The sequence below is a fragment of the Somniosus microcephalus genome, chromosome 7, assembly GCF_052327205.1.
Source record: "Somniosus microcephalus isolate GS21.2 chromosome 7, FLI_Smic_1.0, whole genome shotgun sequence".
NCBI lineage: Eukaryota > Metazoa > Chordata > Chondrichthyes > Squaliformes > Somniosidae > Somniosus > Somniosus microcephalus.
In genome coordinates this window covers 131867462-131887541 of record NC_140993.1, presented here as the reverse complement: position 1 = coordinate 131887541, position 20080 = coordinate 131867462, and the positions used below count along the sequence as shown (strand labels likewise).

General features: G+C 46.3%; 1 protein-coding gene across 1 annotated transcript in view; it reads right to left on the bottom strand.

Moving 5' to 3' along the window:
- The window catches only part of LOC147114889 (uncharacterized), a 90996-nt gene extending 88094 nt beyond the window's left edge, over positions 1 to 2902 (bottom strand). Inside the window, exon 1 of the mRNA XM_085992119.1 lies at positions 2741 to 2902. Within this exon, the coding sequence (XP_085848245.1) occupies positions 2741 to 2827 (87 nt within the window). The 5' untranslated portion in view covers positions 2828 to 2902. The remainder of the gene's footprint in view (positions 1 to 2740) is intronic.
- Between the last annotated feature and the right edge of the window lie 17178 nt (positions 2903 to 20080).

The window sequence follows — 20080 nt, the reverse complement described above, 5'->3', positions numbered from 1 at the left end:
GCCAGCCTGGCCGACACCAGCTGGATCGACAAACTACCCTGGGTTCTCCTGGGATTGCGTACTGCGCCCAAAGAGGACCTCCGCGCCTCTGCGGCCGAGATGGTCTACGGCCAACCGCTTAGAGTACCAGGCGACTTCCTCCCCCTGACAACGGAGCCGTGGTCGGCCGCCAGACAGCTTTCCCTGCACCAGGACATGGCCCAGCAATTCCGTCCAGTGCCCACTTCGCAACACGGCCCACAGCCGTCCTACGTGCCTCGAGACTTACGACATGCAGAGTTCGTCTTCGTGCGCCGGGACGCGCACAGAGGCCCGCTGCAGGCACCATACACCGGCCCCTTCCCAGTATTGGAGACGGGGGACAAAGCTTTTCTTATCGATGTCGGCGGGAAGCCGGACCTTATTTCAGTAGACCGCCTCAAACCGGCGCACCTGGACCTCAGCTTCCCGTTTCGGCCGGCTCTTCCCCCATGGCGGGGCAGACCTCCCGCGTTGGCGGCGGCCCCACAAGAGGATCAAGACACGCCAGAACCTTACTTCCCGGCCGCCGCCCCACCTTCGCCGGCAGCCCGTCCAGCCAGCCCACCGGCAGACCAGCCGCCAGATCAGCCGACGAACCAACCGGCCGACCTCCCAGACAGCCCTCCTCACACGCCAGATGGCTACTACAGCCGCTACGGCCGCTTGGTCAAACCTCCGCAGAGACTGACTTTTACAGTTAACGAGGATTCTGGGGGGGCGTATGTGGCGTTGCCACATTGGGGAAACACTGTGTGTATGTAGATAAACCTGTATAATCCCCTTTTAACTGCTGTATTCCCATCCCCCCACAAGACAGTTGCAAGCTGAGAGGAATAAGGTACGTTCAGACTTGCCTGCTGCTGATAGAAGGAAAACCAATCAGGTTCCAGCAGGTGACCAATCTGTGAGTCATCACAGGTTCGCGGGCTTCACGAATTCAGTACTGTATTGTGAGAATTGGAGTAAAGACCTATTTCTTGTAGCTCGCTGTGTTGCCTATTTCTTTACGCGGGAGACTGTTGTCCCCCACAAGCTCATCTAAAACACTGCTGTCCATTTCTTAACCTGTATGAAATTCTGCTCAACCATCACCTCTGTGCTCGCTCATCTACATAGGCTCCTGGTCCGCCCAATGTCTACAATTTATCCTCATGTTCAAATCCTTTCATGGCCTTGCCCCTCCCTATCTCTGTAACTCCTACAGTCCTACACCCCTTTAATAATTCTGCGTTCCTCCAACTCTGGCCTCTTGTGCATCCCACACAACCTTTGCCTCACCATTAGTGGTTGTGCCTTCAGCCACTGGAATTCCCTTCCTAAACCTCACTGCCTTTTCGCCTCTCTCGCCTCCTTTAAGACCCTCCTGAAAACGTACCACATTGACCAAGCTGTTAGTCACCCCATCTAATATCTCCTTTATCTCAGTGTCAATTTTTGCTTCCCTGAAGTACCGTGGGATGTTTTTCTACATTAAAAGGTACTTTATAGATGTAATCTGTTGTTGCAATCTCATCCAGCCCCACAATTCCCTAAACTCTCTTCCTCTGCCTCTTGTGGCTCCCCCCCCCCCCACTCCATTTGCCCCATGATTGGTGGCTATGCTTTCAGCTAACCAGGCACCATTTCTGAAATTCCCTTCCTAGAATCCTCTGCTTTTCCACCTTCATCTCTCCTTTAATACCCTGCTTAAAGCCCACCTCTCCCTCCTAATTTAAATTAGCTTGGTGTTCATTTTTTTCTGTGAAGTGCTTTGGGACTTTGTTCTACATTAAAGGCACTATATCAATGTAAGTTGTTGTTGTTAGTTCTAATTTTAATATGTGAGTTTTTTGGGGCTTTCATAAAATTATTGTATTACACTAATCATTTTTGTTATTTTATCCCCAAATTCCTAAGAAAGAACAAAGACAGCTGAACTGCTTTATGGAGATTCTTCCAACCTGCAATAATTATTCAATCAATTAAAGAAAGACCTTGCAATTATATGTGCCTTATCATGTCTCAGAAGCAGCCAAAGCACTTTACTTCAATGAAATGCTTTGAAAAGCAGTTACTATTATGCAGCCAAGCCCAGCAGCGATTTTCACAACAGTCTCAGGAACATCAATGAGATGAATGGCTCATTTTTTTTTTTTGGTTGTTTGGCTGAGGGAAAAATATTGGCCAGAACATCAGGAGAACTCTATGCTCTTCTTCACATTGTGGTGTAGAATCTTTACTATCCAGTAGAATCACCAAATCATGCAGATGGGACAGCACTACACTGAAGTATCAGCCTAGATTACAGACTAAATGCACAGCTCCTACATTCCCAGTAGGGAGCCATGGTTGAAGGAGGTATGGGTAGGAGAATTTGCAGTACAGTGTTGTAACCCTATCTCTGACTTGCACTCCCTTTCAGGGTGGCTCTCCACTGAGAACGTGGAATTAATGCCTTTATATATTTTCTGTGAAGCGCCTTTGGGATATTTTACTACGTTAAAGGTGCTATATAAATGCATAATGTTGTTGTTGTATATGTTCAAGTCCTGCTGCACAACTCAGAGAAAAGAATGCTACCAGCTGAGCCAAAATGACAGTTACTTCAAAGAAACAAATACCATATGCAAATAAGGACATATTTCATCCAGTCCTTACACTACTCCAGTTTACCAATGGCCTTACTAACATTACAAAAACAGATACCATTCTGCAGTGTATGCATTAATTAATGACTTACCTCAAATGTCACAAAATCCACAAAACGAGATAGTTCAGTCGCCAAAGGAATAGGATTAGATTTTTTCATTGTTCCATATATTACCATTTCCAAATCAATTCTATTCACTGATTTTGCTGTGTCATTGAGATTTGACAGATAGATTTTCCATTTGCCTCCTGGATCAAGAGAAACGTCCAATATCAAGGATTGCCATGTCACTTTAATTTTACAAAAACAGTAAACGATTTGCATTGGCCATCAATGTACCTGATTTAAGCTGTTGCCAGGATGGAAGTTCTTGGTATTCTCTGCTTAGCTGCAGTTCTAAATTAATTGAGAATATTTTTTGGTTAAGTTTGTTTTCTGAATAATTTCATAATCAGTTTTGTTTCACAGGCTCTGCAATATGAATTTAGTGATGGAGGAGGAAGATTTACTCTGTGTGTTAAGTGCATCAAAATCATAACACACAGTGGAAATGTTTGCCTCAGTAATTTAATGAGTTATAATAACAACAGTGGCATCTCCCCCAACGGTCTGGGGGGCTTCTGATGCACTCCTGCCATAAGTTGGACAGGAGTGTGGTTTAAAGGCTGGGAAATAGGTCGAGACCCGGATACAATGGGCCACAGCCTTCACTGCCTGTTTGCCTGGGCCCTATTTGGGGCGGAACATCCGTTTTACCTGCCAATCTTTCCTTGTCCTTTTCCATAACTACTCTAAACCTGTGTAATCACTGTTTCCCAAATGCTCCCCTACTGAAACATGATTCATTTGCCCCACTTTATTTCCCAGAACCAGGTCCATTACTGCTTGCTTCCTTGTTGGGCTGAAAACATACTGATCAAGACAGTTCCCCTGTACACATTTCAGGAATTCCTCCCCCTCTTTGCCCTTCACACTGTTATTTTCCCAGTCTATATTAGGTTAACTGAAGTCCCTCATTAGATTTTGCAACTTTCTGCAATTTGCCTACAAATTTGCTCTTCTATCTCCTTCCAACTATTTGGTGGCCTATAGTATACACCCAGCTATTGTTCCTTAATTCTAAACAAATAGATTCTGTCTTTGAATCCTCAAGTACATCATCCTTTTCTAGTACTGTAACAGTATCTTTGATCAATGCTGCCACTCCCCCTCCTTCTTTTCCTTCCCTATATTTCCTGAATATATTGTAGCCAGGAATTTTGTGCCCATTCCTCCCCTTGTTTGAGCTAGGTCTCTGTTATTGCCACTATATCATAATCTCATAGAATCATAGAATGATACAGCATAGAAGGAGGCCATTCATCCCATCAATCCTGTGCTGGCTCTTTGGTAGAGCTATTGAATTAATCCCACTCCCCTACTCTTTCCCATAGCCATGTAATTTTTTTCCCCTTCAAGTACTTATCCAATTCTCTTTTGAATGTTATTATTGAATCTGCCTCCACCACACTTTCAGGTAATGCATTCCACATCACAACAACTTGCTGTGTAAAGAAATGTTTCCTCATGCCCTCTGATTATTTTGCCAATAACTTTAAATCTATGTCCTCTGGTTACTGACCCTTCTGCCACTGGAAACAGTTTCTCCTTATTTACTCTATCAAAACGATTCATGATTTTGAACACCTTTATCAAATGTCCTCTTAATCTTCTCTGCTCTAAGGAGAACAACCCCAGCTTCTCCAATCTATCCACATAACTGAAGTCCCTCATCCCTGGTACTATTCTAGTAAATCTCTTCTGCACCCTCTTGAAGGCCTTGACATCCTTCCTAAAGTGTGGTGCCCAGAATTGAACACAATACTCCAGCTGAGGTCTAACCAGTGTTTTATAATGTTTTAGCATAATATCCTTGCTTTTGGATTCTATTCCTCTATTAATAAAACCAAGGATCCCATGTGCTTTTTTAACAGCCTTCTCAACTTGCCCTGCATATTCAAAGATTTGTGTACAGACACCCCCGGCCCCTCATTTCATGCACCCCCTTTAAAATTGTACCATTTTGTTCATATTACCTCTCCACATTCTTCCTTCCAAAATGTATTACATTACACTTCTCTACATTAAATTTCATCTGCCATGTGTCTGCCCATTTTACCAGTCTGTCTATGTCCTGCTGAAGTCTGTTACTATCCTCCTCATTGTTAACTATATGGCTACTTATGCCTGCAGCTCACCAACCTTATTTACCACGGTCTCTGCCTTTATGCACATGCACTCCAAAGCCTAGCCTGTCTCACATTTCCTCCCTGTCTGATCCCTCTCATTTCTGAACTATTCTTTATTTTAATGGTGTTTGTCACCCCCAATCCTCTGTGCACCTTCTAGCTCCTCTCTAATGCTTTATCCTTGTGCCCCTTCCCCAGCCAAATTAGTTTAAATCATCCCCTACAGCACTAGATAACCTCACTGCCAGAACATTGGTCCGAGCCCTGTTGGGGTACAAGCTGTCCATCTTGTACAGATCCCTCCTGCCCCAGAACTGGTCCCAGTGTCCCAGGAATCTGTAGCCTTCTTGCTTGCATCACTTCTCCAGCCACGCATTAACATGAGAAACTCCAGTATGATTTGGACAGGTTGGGTGATTGGGCAGATGCATGGCAAATGCAGTATAATGTGGATAAATGTGAGGTTATCCACTTCGGTGGCAAAAACAGGAAGGCAGATTATTATCTGAACGGCAATAGATTGGGAGAAGAGGAAGTGCAATGAGACCTGGGTGTCCTTGTGCACCAGTTGCTGAAGGTAAGCATGCAGGTACAGCAGGCGGTTAAGAAGGCAAATGGTATGTTGGCCTTCATAGCGAGAGGATTCGAGTACAGGAGCAAGGATGTCTTGCTGCAGTTGTACAGGGCCTTGGTGAGACCACACCTTGAGTATTGTGTGCAGTTTTGGTCACCTTATCTGAGGAAGGATGTTCTTGCCATGGAGGGAGTGCAGCGAAGATTCACCAGACTGATACCTGGGATGGCAGGAATGACATATGAGGAGAGATTGGGTCGATTGGGCTTATACTCGCTGGAGTTTAGAAGAATGAGAGGGGATCTCATTGAAACTTATAAAATTCTAACAGGACTAGACAGACTAGATGCAGGAAGGATGTTCCTGATGGCGGGGAGTCCAGAACCAGGGGTCACAGTCTAAAGATAAGGGGTAAGCCATTTAGGACTGAGATGAGGAGGAATTTCTTCACCCAGAGAGTGGTGAACCTGTGGAACTCTCTACCAAAGAAGGCAGTTAAGGCCAATTCATTAAATATATTCAAGAAGGAGTTAGATATATTTCTTAAGGCTAAAGGGATCAAGGGATATGGGGAGAAAGCTGGTACTGAGTTTGGATGATCAACCATGATCTCATTGAATGGCGGAGCAGGCTAGAGGGGCCGAATGGCCTACTCCTGCTCCTATCTTCTATGTTTCTATGTCTTATCTTACTGCTCTTATACTCATTGGCCCAGAAATTCCGTTCGCAGCCCTCCCACGGGCGGAGGGCTGCGATTTGGAAAAATCTCCGCCTGGACCGGAGGGCTCCCGGGAGGCGCAGAATTCCGTTGCTGTGCCTCTTCAAACTGCCGGTGTGCAAGGCATGCGTATCCCAGGGGCGCAGGTAGTTTGCAGCATCCCTGGGATCACATGGGCCATGGGGAGCCAATCAGAGCAGGGAATCTCCATTCATAGATTTGACAGGAAGACCTGTCAAACCTATGAATAGAGATCAGCCCCAAAACATAAGTAAAACTTGAAATACATTTTTTTTTTAAATCACATTTTTAAAATGACTATAAATTACATAAATTAACTATTTTAAACAAAAATTAAAATTTTTGAAAAAAATAATTAAAGTTTTTAACAGGGCTAAAAATTAACTTACCTTTAAATTCTTTTAAAATGCTAAATCAGTGGAAACATTTTTTTTTTAACTTTCTTCAACTGTTAGCCTGGTAAAAGCAGGCCTTGCGCCTGCTTTTCTAGGTGCAGCAGTTTCCGACTTACCTGGACTGAAGCAACTGTGAAAAAAACGGAAGTTTCAGCCGTACGCGCTGCCTATCCGGCGCAGGCGTTTGACCTGTCAAGCTCTTTCTTCACATAATGGAAGTTCCAGTTTCCAGCGCATGCACAGTGCATGCCTAAAACCGGCACTTCCGTTTGCCCTACAGGTGAGTACAAAGCGCGTACACACCCTTAGGGAATGGAATTTATGGGCCAATAGCACGTGGCACTGACAGTAATCCAGAGATTACCAACTTTGAGGCCCTGCTCTTTAAATTCCTCCCTAGCTCCTGAAACAGTGCTTGTTGGACCTCAACCCTGTGTCATTGGTTCCAACATGGACCATGACTTCTGGCTGTTCCCCTTCCTCCTGAAAAAACCTGTATGCCTTACAGTGATTCCAACCACTCCTCAAACTCAGAAACCCTGAGCTTGAGTTCCAGCAGCTAGAGGCACTTCCTGCATACATAGTTATCCAGGACACATGAAGTGTCCTGGAGTTCCCACATGGCACAAGAATTACATGCAACGGGTCTCAGATGTCCCATCATTTTACTTAAAGGGGTTCTAAAAGAGGTGGCTGCAGATATAGTGGATGCATTGTTTGTGATCTTCCAAAATTCCCTAGATTCTTGAACGGTCCCAGCAGATTGGAAGGTAGTAAATGTAACCCTGCTATTCAAGAAAGGAGGGAGAGAGAAAACAGAGAACTACAGGCCATTTAGCCTGACATCAGTCGTCGGGGAAATGCTGGAATCCATTATTATGGAGGTGGTAACGGGGCACTTAGAAAATCATAATACGATTAGGCAGAGTCAACATGGATTTATGAAAGGGAAATGGTGTTTACCAAATTTAGCATTTTTGAGGATGTAACTAGCAGGGTAGATAAAGGGGAACCAATGGATGTAGTTGTGGTGTATGTAACCTGTACCACCTTAAGAGAACTACCTTAAGAAGATGGACTACTTTCTCTTGCTACTGTATATTGTGGTACCGGTGGTGACCACACCGGTATATAAGCTCTGTGTAGTAATTTGTAAAGCAGTTCAGCCCTGACCTTCAAGTAGTAAAGACCTGTTTAAGTTTTTCCTGTTGTCTGTGTCCAGTTATTTAAAATAAGTATATCTGGAACACACAGACTCAGCAGTGGCGACGAGTCGATCTTACCCAGCGGCAATTGCATCCAAGGCAGCTTCGTCCCCAGAATGGGCATCGAGAAGAAGCATCCGCCCTCATCATCCTGCTGAGCACCGCATTCGCACGGGAGGCATCGAGAACCCGGGTTGGAATTGCTGACCACGAAGTCCACCATCAGCGACAGGCAGTGATCATCCTTCTTCCACGGCGGTGGGTAAGCCGGTCTAGCGACACGGGCAGAAAGTCGGCCGCGTTGTCAGTGGAGAAAGGGGGCGAGACCGGAGGAAAAAGGGTGGAGAACTCGACCGCAGCCGGTGTAAGGGGCCGGGCTGCAATCGGAACAGACGCGCAGCAAGAAAGGAAGCGCTAATACCCACGAGGACAGCGGGGAGTAAAAGCAGCAGCGTCGGGGGAAATTAAGGACCGCTGGGGGGCGAGAACGGCAACAGCGTGGTAATCGCCATTGTAGCCAGCGGGGGAAGAAGCCAAGTGCGGGAAGCCGCCATTTTAGTCGGCGCAGGAAGAAGACAAGCGCGGGAAAAGCCGCCAAGCGCGGGAAGCCGCCATTTTCGAAAAAAAAATAAAATAAAATACTTAAAGAAACTTACAAGGATGCCTAAAAATGGTAACATCACTGCTTTTGATAGCGATGTCGAAGATTGGGCCACTTATGTGGAGCGTATTGAAGTTTATTGTACAGCAAATGAGATACCGGCTGAAAAGAAAGCACTAACCCTATTAAACACGATGGGTGCGAAGACGTACGGGTTATTAAGGCACCTTGTAACACCAGATAAACCGGCGGATAAGACTTTCGCGAATATTGTTACTATCCTGCAAGGGCATTTAAACCCCACGCCGCTGCTGATAGCGGAACGATTTAAATTTTACAGAAGAACGCAGCTGAAAGAGGAAAGCAACACTGAATTCTTAATTGAACTGCGCAAGCTATCAAAGTACTGTCAGTTTGGTACAGGACTAGCAGATGCTCTGAGAGATAAGTTCGTGTGTGGACTATTAAAAGAAGGAACTCAGAAGCGACTGCTAGAGGAAAAGGACCTTACGCTAGATAAAGCTGTCACCATTGCAGCATCGCATGAGGCGGCAGCACGAGGCACCGCGGAAATGCAGCTAAGGCCATCGGAACTCAGCACCAATCAAATGGCATTGGGTGCAGTAAAGTGCTATCGTTGCGGAAGGACAACGCACGATCAGAACCAGTGCTGGTTCAAAGATCAAGAATGCAGAAAATGTGGCAGACTCGGTCACATAGCAAAAGTATGCCGGTCAGGAAAGAAGACCAGCAACAAAAAGTCACCACAGAAGAAGTACAAAAAAGTACACAAGGTGACAGAGAACAGTTCGGATGAACAGAAGACGGATTCAGACTCCAGCAGTAAGGAACTGGGTTGTCTAAGAATACATAATGTGGGTAACACAGCAGACCACCAAACTATTTGGGTTACACTCCAGATAGCAGGAGTCCAAGTGAAGATGGAATTGGACACGGGATCGGCATTGACGGTCATGAATAAGCAAGATTACAAAAGGTTATTCTCACACATTCCCCTAAGGGATACGGAGATTGTATTGAAAACATACACGGGGCAAAGAGTGTACCCCATCGGAAAGATAAAAGTAAAGGTGGTCCACAAGGGTAAAGAAAGCAAAGGAATGGACTTGTATGTGTTACCTGAGGGAGGTCCACCACTACTGGGACGGGAATGGATCAGGAGAATAAATATGGACTGGCATTCCTTAAAAGCACTAACTGTAGATTCCGGTAAAAAGGACGATGTCAAACCTAAACGACTGTCCAGAATATTGGACGACGCTAAGGAGGTGTTCCAACAGGGACTGGGAACGCTGAAAGGAATTATGGCAAACATCAAGGTTGAAGAACATGCAAACCCGAAATTTTTCAAAGCCAGACCGGTACCTTATGCGATACGACCTGCTGTGGAAGCTGAGCTGGAAGGGCTAGAACGTTCAGGAGTACTGTCAAAGGTGGACTGGAGCGAATGGGCCACGCCCATTGTTCCCGTCATGAAGCGTTCATTGAGCAACAAGCCGGGGGAACCGGGGAAGGTTCGCATCTGTGGCGATTTCAAGATCACTGTTAATCCGGTTCTTCACACGGTGCAATATCCGCTTCCGCGGATTGAGGATATCTTCGCTTCGTTGTCTGGCGGGAAACACTTCACCAAGATAGACCTGGCGCAGGCGTACTTACAGATGGAAGTTGATGAAGCGTCACGCCAGTATCTCACGATCAACACGCATAAGGGCTTATATCGGTATAATAGACTGGTTTTTGGAGTGGCATCGGCTCCAGCGATTTGGCAAAGGGCCATGGAGCAGGTATTACAGGGAATTCCTGGCACACAATGCTATCTGGACGACATTCTTATTACAGGAGATGATGATGAGGAACACCTTGCTAATTTGGAACAGGTGCTCACCAGATTGAAAGAGTATGGACTTCGAGTTAATCGCCAGAAATGTGAGTTCTTTCAGAAGCGAATCTCGTACTGTGGTCACGTCATTGACCAGGAGGGGCTTCACAAGTCACCTGACAAGATCAAAGCTGTTGTGAAGGCTCCCGCTCCGGAAAATGTATCCCAGTTGAGGTCGTTCCTAGGGTTGATTAACTATTACCATAAATTTCTGCCAAATTTATCCACGGTGCTACACCCGCTGAACGCTCTTTTACAAAAGGGAGTGCCATGGAAGTGGAGCGAGGACTGTAAGCGGGCTTTTCACAAAAGCAAGGCATTGATCACCTCTAAGGAAGTGTTGGCTCACTTTAACCCAACGCTGCCTATTCGTTTAGCTTGTGATGCTTCTCCATATGGTATTGGGGCAGTGCTATCACATAAGTTGCCAAATGGCTTGGAAAGACCAGTCGCGTTCGCATCCAGATCATTGACCTCCGCTGAGCGCAACTATGCTCAGATAGATAGGGAGGCTCTCAGCCTCGTGTGGGGAGTAAAAAAATTTAATCATTACCTGCAAGGCCAAAAGTTTACACTGCTGACAGACCACCAGCTGTTGGTTTCCATTTTTAACCCTAAGAAGGGTGTTTCGGTGATGACAGCGCAGAGGCTCCAGAGATGGTCCCTTTTCCTAGGGGCACATCAATATGAGATCGAATTCAAAGGTACAAAGCAACATGGTAATGCTGATGGGCTGTCGCGCCTGCCACTACCTACAGCGGAAGAGGCACCGACAGTTGACCCTGTTGAGTTATTTCACTCGACCATCATCGAATGTTTACCAGTCACCAATGCGATTATTGAGAGAGAGACCAGGAACGACCCGACACTGTCTCGGGTCTACGAATTGACAGTGAAGGGATGGCCAGCACATGGCGAACCACTGTTACCGGCATTCTCAGCCAGACGAGAACAGCTGTCCGTTTGTCAAGGAACATTGATGTATGGAACAAGGGTGATTATTCCTCCTAAATTAAGGGAGAGAGTTCTAAAGGAACTGCATGAAGGTCATCTGGGGGGAGTCAAGATGAAAAGCCTTGCTAGGGCTTATGTGTGGTGGCCAGGTATCGACAAACAAATAGAGGATCTGACTAAAAGCTGCTCAGGGTGCCAAAAAGTTCAAAATGCACCTCCAATTGCACCGCTGCATCCATGGGAATGGCCTTCAACCCCATGGCAGCGTGTACATATCAACTTTGCAGGTCCATTCATGGATTCCATGTTTTTGATAGCGGTAGACGCACATTCTAAATGGCCAGAAGTGATTAAGATGGCGACCACTACCTCGGAAAAGACGATCGCAGTTCTAAGAACCATATTTGCAAGAAATGGATTGCCAGAACAGATATGTTCAGACAACGGACCGCAGTTCGTGTCAGAAGAATTCCAGAAATTCATGAAGAAGAATGGGGTGAAACACTATACATCTGCCCCATATCATCCGGTTACAAATGGGTTGGCCGAGAGATTTGTACAAACGTTCAAAAAGGCGATAAAAGCCATGAGCAAAGACCATATTCCACTACAACACAAGGTGGACAATTTCCTAATGGCATATCGAAACGCCACACATGCAGTGACAAATCAAAGTCCTGCCATGATGTTTTATAACAGGAGGTTGCGGTCCAGGTTGGATTTGTTAAAACCAAATGTGCGTAGGGAAGTCGAAAACAAACAGTTCCAGCATGTAAATAACAAGACCACTCGGAGTTTCGAAATAGGACAACCAGTGTTAGCCCGGGACTATAAGAATGAGAAATGGCAATCTGGAACAATTCGTGCCAGACAAGGACCCCTGATGTACACGGTAGAGATTGGTGAAAACATAATACGACGTCATGCTGACCATCTTGTAGAATCGAGAACAAGGGTCGAATCCATGGCTACGGCAGAGACACCAGTGGAAGAAATTATTGAACCTGTAGCATCTACCTCAAACGCGAACGTACATGAGGATGTTCAATCCATAAGAGATCAATTAGAGGAGTCACCCCAGCAACCAGAATCAGAGACCACTGAAAGGCGTTATCCAACTCGGATCAGGAGGCCTCCTCAGAGACTGAATCTTTGAACAGTTGCATGAAAGTTGTATATATGTTATCCATGTTATGTTTAAATTGGGGTGTACACTGTTAAGCTAAAAAGGGAGGAATTGTGGTGTATGTAACCTGTACCACCTTAAGAGAACTACCTTAAGAAGATGGACTACTTTCTCTTGCTACTGTATATTGTAGTACCGGTGGTGACCACACCGGTATATAAGCTCTGTGTAGTAATTTGTAAAGCAGTTCAGCCCTGACCTTCAAGTAGTAAAGACCTGTTTAAGTTTTTCCTGTTGTCTGTGTCCAGTTATTTAAAATAAGTATATCTGGAACACACAGACTCAACAATATTTGGATTTCCAAAAGGAATTTGATAAGGTGTCACATAAAAGATTGCTATGCAAAATACGTCTCATGGGGTTGTGGGTAATATATTGGCCCAGAAATTCGGGTCTCCACGGGTGAGTACGCACGGGGTACTCACCCGTAGGCCCAATGGAAGTGCCGGTTTCCTGCATGCACTGCGCATGCGCGGGAAACCAGCACTTCTGTTCCTCTGAAAGAAGGGGTTCAGAGGTCGAACGTGTGCGTGGGAGAGGCAGCGCGTGCGCATCGAACTTAGGTTTTTTTTGCAGGTTTTCCCGGGAGGGTAAGTCTCCAGAAGTTACACATTTAAAAAGCAGGTGTAAGGCCTGCTTTTTACAAGGTAAGTGGTGAATTAATTAAAATTAAAACATTTTTTCCACAGGTTTATTATTTTTAAATACTTTAAAGCAAGGTAAGTTTATTTTTAGCCCCGTTAGAAAATAAAATTAATTTTTTCAAAAATTTAAATTATTGTTTAAAATAGTTATTTAATGTAATTTATAGTTTAATTAAAAAATGTGATTTTTTAAAAATTTATTTGAAGATTTAGTGATGTTTTGGGGCCTGTAGTATTTCTAAGTTTTGACAGCTCTTCCTGTCAAATTTATGAATGGGCATTTCCCTGCTCCGATTGGCTCCCCATGGCCCACGTGATCCCAGGGGACGCATCAAACTAACTGCGCCCCTGGGATACGCAAGCACTGTGCGCCGGCAGCTGGAGCAGACCCAGGATCGCAATTCCACGGGGGCCCACAGCTCAACGGCTGGCACGCAAGGTAAGTGCAGGTTGGGGGCTTACACCCGCGGGAAGCCCCCGACCCAAATTTCTGGGCCATTAGCATGGTTAGAGGATTGATTAATGGAAAGAAAACAGAGTAGGGATAAACGGTTCATTTTCAGATTGGCAGGCTGTAACTAGTGGGGTGCCATAAGGATCAGTGCTTGTGTTCAGCTATTATAATTTATATTAATGACTTAGATGAAGGGACCGAGTGCAATATGTATCCAAGTTTGCTGATGATACAAAGCTAGGTGGGAAAGTAAGCTGTGAGGAGGACACAAGAGCCTGCAAAGGGATAAAGACAGGTTAACTGAGTGGGCAATAAGGTGGCAGGTGGAGTATAATGTGAGGAAATGTGAGGTTATTCACTTTGGTATGAAGTGTGTTGGAATCGGTGCCAATCTGGAGGGGGGTCCATGTGCTTTGAATGTAGGTTCCTCCCGGCTCCACATTCAGGTAAGTATATTTAAAAACTTACCTTGTTGGTTGTGGCCTTTAACGACCACATGTAGGTCTGGTTTACCTGAGTGCAGCCGGTGCCAGCTGCATCAGAGCAAACCAATCTTGCAGTGGGGGCATCAAACAGAGCATAATGCCTGTTTCAGGCACGGGCACTGCATGCCAATTTTTTGGCCTTTACTAATATGACAGGCGGTGCACTCCTGGTTCATAATGAGCATGTGTATATGGCTCACCATATTGAAGGCATAGGAAGCTGTTCAGTGCCTGAAAAAGGGGTGCTACGCAAACAAATTTCTAGGCCAATATTTTTAAACTTACAGGTGTTTCAGCATTTAAACTCTAATAGAAAATCAATTACATTTTAAGAATCCACTAACCTGTAATTGGTAGATTTAATGTTGACACATTGTTTGTATCTTCTGGGTGATATAACCATTCACGAGCCATAAATACAGCTTCTGTCATTGCATACTTTCCTTCCCTCACAATAATCTTCTCCAGGTATGAATCAGAACCTCTTTCCATTTGAATCGTTAGTGCCTGAAGCTGCCCTACATCAACTGCCTCAGTTATCAATGTGTTAATCTGCAAGATTTAACATCAATTGAGAAAATGAAACACTGAAATAGTAAAAATATTTCATCACAATAAGGTGGTTATGGGTTTTAGTGCTACTGATGGCAATCAAAGCTGGCTGCGCACATAGGAACCCTGAGTTATAAAAGTTTTGTTGTAGTTATTAGATACTGCTTGCATGGTTTGTGGTTCCCTGAAAAGATTCTGATTCTTTAATTTTAGTAAATGTTGCAAAACAAAAAGAAATTAATCATATAGGCCCCAAAAATATACAAAGGCCTAGAAATTGGGTTTTGGCTTAGCCAGGGCTTTAGCGCCGGAAATTAGTGCCGGCGCTAAGTCCCCTGCGCGCGCCAAAAATTCAGTGGCGCCGCGCCCAAACGGCTGCCGGTGCTACTGAAGGGTCTTAGCGCCTGGAAAAGGGCGCTAACTGCCGTTTCGCGCCGCAATTCCGGCGCTGCGGCACCCGATGCGGTGCGGCAGGCTGGGGAAGTGCAGGCCTCCTCCTTCCGTTAAGGAGGAGCTGCCTGCACCCGGCCGCGGCCCGCGCAAATCTGCTTAAAAATGAGCCCGGCACCTCGGACAAGTGCCGGGCTTGCATCTGTTCCGGGGGGGGGGGGAGAGAAGTCCGGGGAGGGAGCTGCGGGCAGGCGGCCGGCGGGAAAGCGGCCGGCCGCCGCGGGGCCTTTAATGCGCCGGCGCTAACTGCAGTAAGGCACCTCTGACAAAACGCTGGTTGCGGCTGCCACGGGCGAGGCGGCCGCAACTCAATTTCGGAGTTCGGGCGGGTTACCACGGCAACCGGGACGCTGCGCACACCGATGACGTCATCGGTGCCGGCGCAGCGCTAACGGAGCAACGCCGATTTAGGGCCCCAGGGAATTTCACTACTGGCCATAACTCCGGTGCAAGGCCCTCTAGCGCCTCAAATGAGGCGCTAAGGCTACTGAATTTTCAGCCGAAAGTGTGATCCTGACAGTTACACCAAGATTGCACCTGCCAGTGCCCATCAATGCTAACACTGTCAGTGTATGTGGGATCAGTGGATGGGCATCTGAGTTGCATGGGGCTGACAGGTGCCCACAGCACTATGGGCGCCTGATTGCCCCATGCTTCTGGAAATTCAGGTAGTTTCCTACTCTGGGGGTGGAAGCACCCTCTATGAAGACATGATTCACAGCCCCCATCAACCACATTACAAAAAGGGCCAATACTACAACTTTAAAAAATGAAATTGTCATTGTTCAAGGGTCCTGGCCACTTCCCTGAACTAGATCCCCCGGTGGGGCCCATACACCCTTCTGGAAGCTGGTACACCTCAACGCACTGGGTGTACCAGCATACACTGGGTCCTGTCTGGGCCAAAGAACTAGCAGCTAAAAATTCGGGGGCTTAACGCCACCCGTTACCAGCAAAAGATGAGGAAATGGAGATCTGGCTCAAAAAAGGGCAGGATTGGATATTAAATATTCCTGGATATAGGGTGTTCAGGAAAGATAGGGAAGGAAAGATAGGAGGTGGTGTGGCAGTTTTGGTTAAGGAGAATGTTACAGTACTGGAGAGAGAGGATGTCCTGGAGGGGTCAAGGACAGAATCTATATGGCTAGAGTTAAGAAATAATAGAGGTGCCACTACACTACTAGGTGTATTCAATAGGCCACCTACTAGTGGGAAAAATATGGAGGAGCAAATTTGCAGGGAAATTACAGAGAGAAGCAAGAACTATAGAGTAGTGATAGTGGTGGACTTCAACTATCCTAAAATAGACTGGGATAGTAATAGTGTAAATGGCAGGGATTGGGAAGAATTTCTGAAGTGTGTTCAAAAGAATTTTCTTGATCATTATGTTTCCAGTCCAATGAGGAAGGAGGCATTGCTGGATCTGGTTCTGGGGAATGAGGTAGGTCAAGTGGAGCAAGTGTCAGTAGGTGAACATTTAGGAAACAGTGATCATCGTATCATAAGGCTTAGATTAGCTATAGAAAAGGACAAGGAGTAATCTAGCGTAAAAATATTTAATTGGAGGAAGGCAAATTTCAGTGGGATGAGAATGGATCTGGCCCGGGTAAATTGGAATCAAAGATTGGCAGGCAAAACTGTAGTGGAACAATGGGCTGCCTTTAAAGAGGAAACAGTTCGGGTACAGTCGAGGTACATTTCCACTAGGGGGAAAGGTAGGGCAACTAAAGTCAGAACTCCCTGGATGACGAAAGAGATAGAGAGTAAGATGAAGCAGAGAAAGAGTGCATATGACAGATGTCAGGTCGAGGATACATCTGAAAATCAGGCTAAATATAGAAAGTTCAGAGGAGAAGTGAAAAAGAAAATAAGAGGGACAAAGAGATTGTTTGAGAATAGAATGGCAGCTAACATAAAAGGTAATCCAAAAGTCTTCTATAGGCATATAAATAGTAAATAGGTAGTAAGAGAAGGGGTGGTGCTGATTAGGGGCCAAAAAGGAGACCTAAACATGGAGGCAGAGTGTATGGCTGAGGTACTAAATGAGTACTTTGCATCTGTCTTCACCAAGGAAGAGGATGCTGCCATAGACATAGTAAAGGAGGAGGTAGAGGAGACACTGGATGGGATAGGAATTGATAAAGAGGAGGTACTAGAAAGGATGGCTGTACTTAACGTAGATAAGTCACCAGGACCGGATGGGATGCATCCTAGGATGCTGAGGGAAGTGAAGGAAGAAATCGTGGAGGTACTGGCCATAATCTTCCAATCCTTCTTAGAAATAGGGGTAGTGCTAGAGGACTGCAGAATTGCAAATGTTACACCCTTGTTCAAAAAAGGGTGTAAAGATAAACCCAGCAACTATAGGCCAGTCAGTTTAACCTCGGTAGTGGGGAAGCATTTAGAAACAATGGGGGGTCTGCCGGGAAAATGGCAGAAACTGAGAGCGGGTACCAACCCCGCTCCCAACCCGCCTCCGTGCCATCTTCCCAGGCAGTTAAGAGGGTTATCCCCATTTTACCCACACAAGTCCTGACGGCTGCGAGCCTCACCAGGGTTAGCGAGGCGAGCAGTGGATCTGCGGGCGTGAGACGGGTCGAAAAGTCTGCTGTGGAGGTGAGTGATGGATGCAAGTGTAGAGAGGTAAGTATGGGAGATGAGTGTAAAGTGTTAGAAAAAGTTTCCGTACCTTTGCTTCTTCCTGCAGGCTTTAACCCTTGGGGATCCGGAGGTTCCTCATCTCAACTGTAGTGTATGTAACCTGTACTACCTTAAGAGGATACCTTAAGGTGATGGACTACTTTTTAATGGCTCCTGTACATTGTAGTACCGGTGGTGACCACACCGGTATATAAACCCTGCGGAGCAAAGTGTACCTCAGTTCCGCCCTGACCCTCAATCACTAAAGACCTGTTTACTTCTGTTGTCTGTGTCCTGTTATTCATTATAACTGCACTTGTAAACACAGACTCAACAGTGGCGACGAGTCTGATCGTACCTAGCGGCAGTTTTGCATCACCTCCCCCAGTACTGATTCTGGGGCCCATTCCAAGGAAGCTTCGTCCTCAGAAACGGGCGTCGGAAAAGGGCATCCGCCCTCAACATCCTGCTGAGCACTGCATCGTATGGGAGGCCATCGGGAACCCGGTTCGGTTTTCTGGCCACGAAGTCCAACATCAGCAACAGGCAGTGATCATCCCTTCTACGACAGCGGCGGGTAAGCCCGATCGAGCGGCACGGGGGGGGAAGTCGGCCGAGTTGTCAGTGGGAGAAGGGGAGGAAAAACGAAGAAAAAGGGCGGAGAACACGACCGCAGCCGGCGTCAGGGGCCGGACTGCAATCGGGGCAGAGACGCGCAGCAGCCAGAAAAGCGCTTTATTGCCACAAGGACCGCGGGAGCGGCGGGGCAACAAGAGCAGCAGCACAAGGAAGCGTATACACGGGAAAATAAAGGCAGGAAGGACCGCTGGGAGGCGTGGACAGCAACAGCGCGGGAATCACCATCTTGAGTCGGCGGGGGAAGAAGACACGCGCGGGAAAAGCCGCCAAGCGCGGGAAAAGCCGCCATCTTAAATAAAAAAATTAAAAATGTCATCATATTAAATAATATCCGAAGGGAAAGGAGAAACTCAGCAAGGATGCCGAAAAACGGGTAACATCACTGCCTTCGACAACGATGTGGAAGATTGGGCCACTTATGTGGAACGCATCGAAGTTTACTGTAGAACGAATGATGTACTGGATGATAAGAAAGCACTAACCCTATTAAACTCGATGGGTGCGAAGACATATGGGTTATTAAGGAACCTGGTAACCCCAGACAAACCGGTAGGAAAGAGTTTCACGGATAGTGTTACTATCCTGCAAGAGCATTTAAACCCCACACCGCTGCTGATAGCGGAACGATTTAAATTCTACAAAAGAATTCAACTTAAAGAAGAAAGCAATGCTGAATTCCTAACAGAACTGCGCAAGTTATCAAAGTACTGCCAGTTCGGAACAGGACTGGCAGACGCACTGAGAGATAAGTTTGTGTGTGGGCTCCTAAGGGAAGGAACCCAGAAGCGACTGCTAGAGGAAAAGGATCTTACGCTGGACAAAGCTTTCAGCATTGCAGCATCCCACGAGGCAGCAGCACGGGGCGCTGCAGAGATGCAGCAAAGGCCACTGGAATTCAGCACCAATGAAATGACATTGGGCGCAGTAAAGTGCTATCATTGCGGAAGGACAACGCATGACCAGAACCAGTGCTGGTTCAAAGACAAAGAATGCAGGCAATGTGGCAAACTTGGTCACATAGCGAGAGTATGCCGGTCAGGAAAGAAGACCAGCAGCAAAAAGTCACCGCAGGAGAAGTACAAAAAAGTACACAAGGTGACAGAGAACAGTTCGGATGAACAGAAGACGGATTCAGACTCCAGCAGTAAGGAGCTGGGTTGTCTGAAAATACATAATGTGGGTAACACAGCAGACCGCCAAACTATCTGGGTCATGCTCCGGATAGCAGGAGTCCAAGTGAAGATGGAATTGGACACAGGGTCGGCATTAACGGTCATGAATAAGCAAGATTACAAAAGGTTATTCTCGCACATTCCCCTGAGGGATACGGAGATTGTATTGAAAACATACACGGGGCAAATAGTATACCCCAAAGGAAAGATAAAAGTAAATGTGGTCTACAATGGTAAAGAAAGTCAGAAAATGGACTTGTACGTGTTACCTGATGGAGGTCCGCCACTACTGGGACGGGAATGGATCCGGAGAATAAATTTGGACTGGCATTCCATACAAGCACTGACTGTGGATGCCTGTAAGGAGGACGACGTCAAACCTAAACGACTGTCCAAAATCTTAGACGATGCTAAGGAGGTGTTCCAACAGGGACTTGGAACACTGAAAGGAATTACGGCAACCATCAAGGTTGGAGAACATGCAAACCCAAAATTTTTCAAAGCCAGACCGGTGCCTTATGCGATACGACCTGCTGTGGAAGCAGAGCTGGAAGGGCTAGAACGTTCAGGGGTACTGTCCAAGGTGGACTGGAGCGAATGGGCTACACC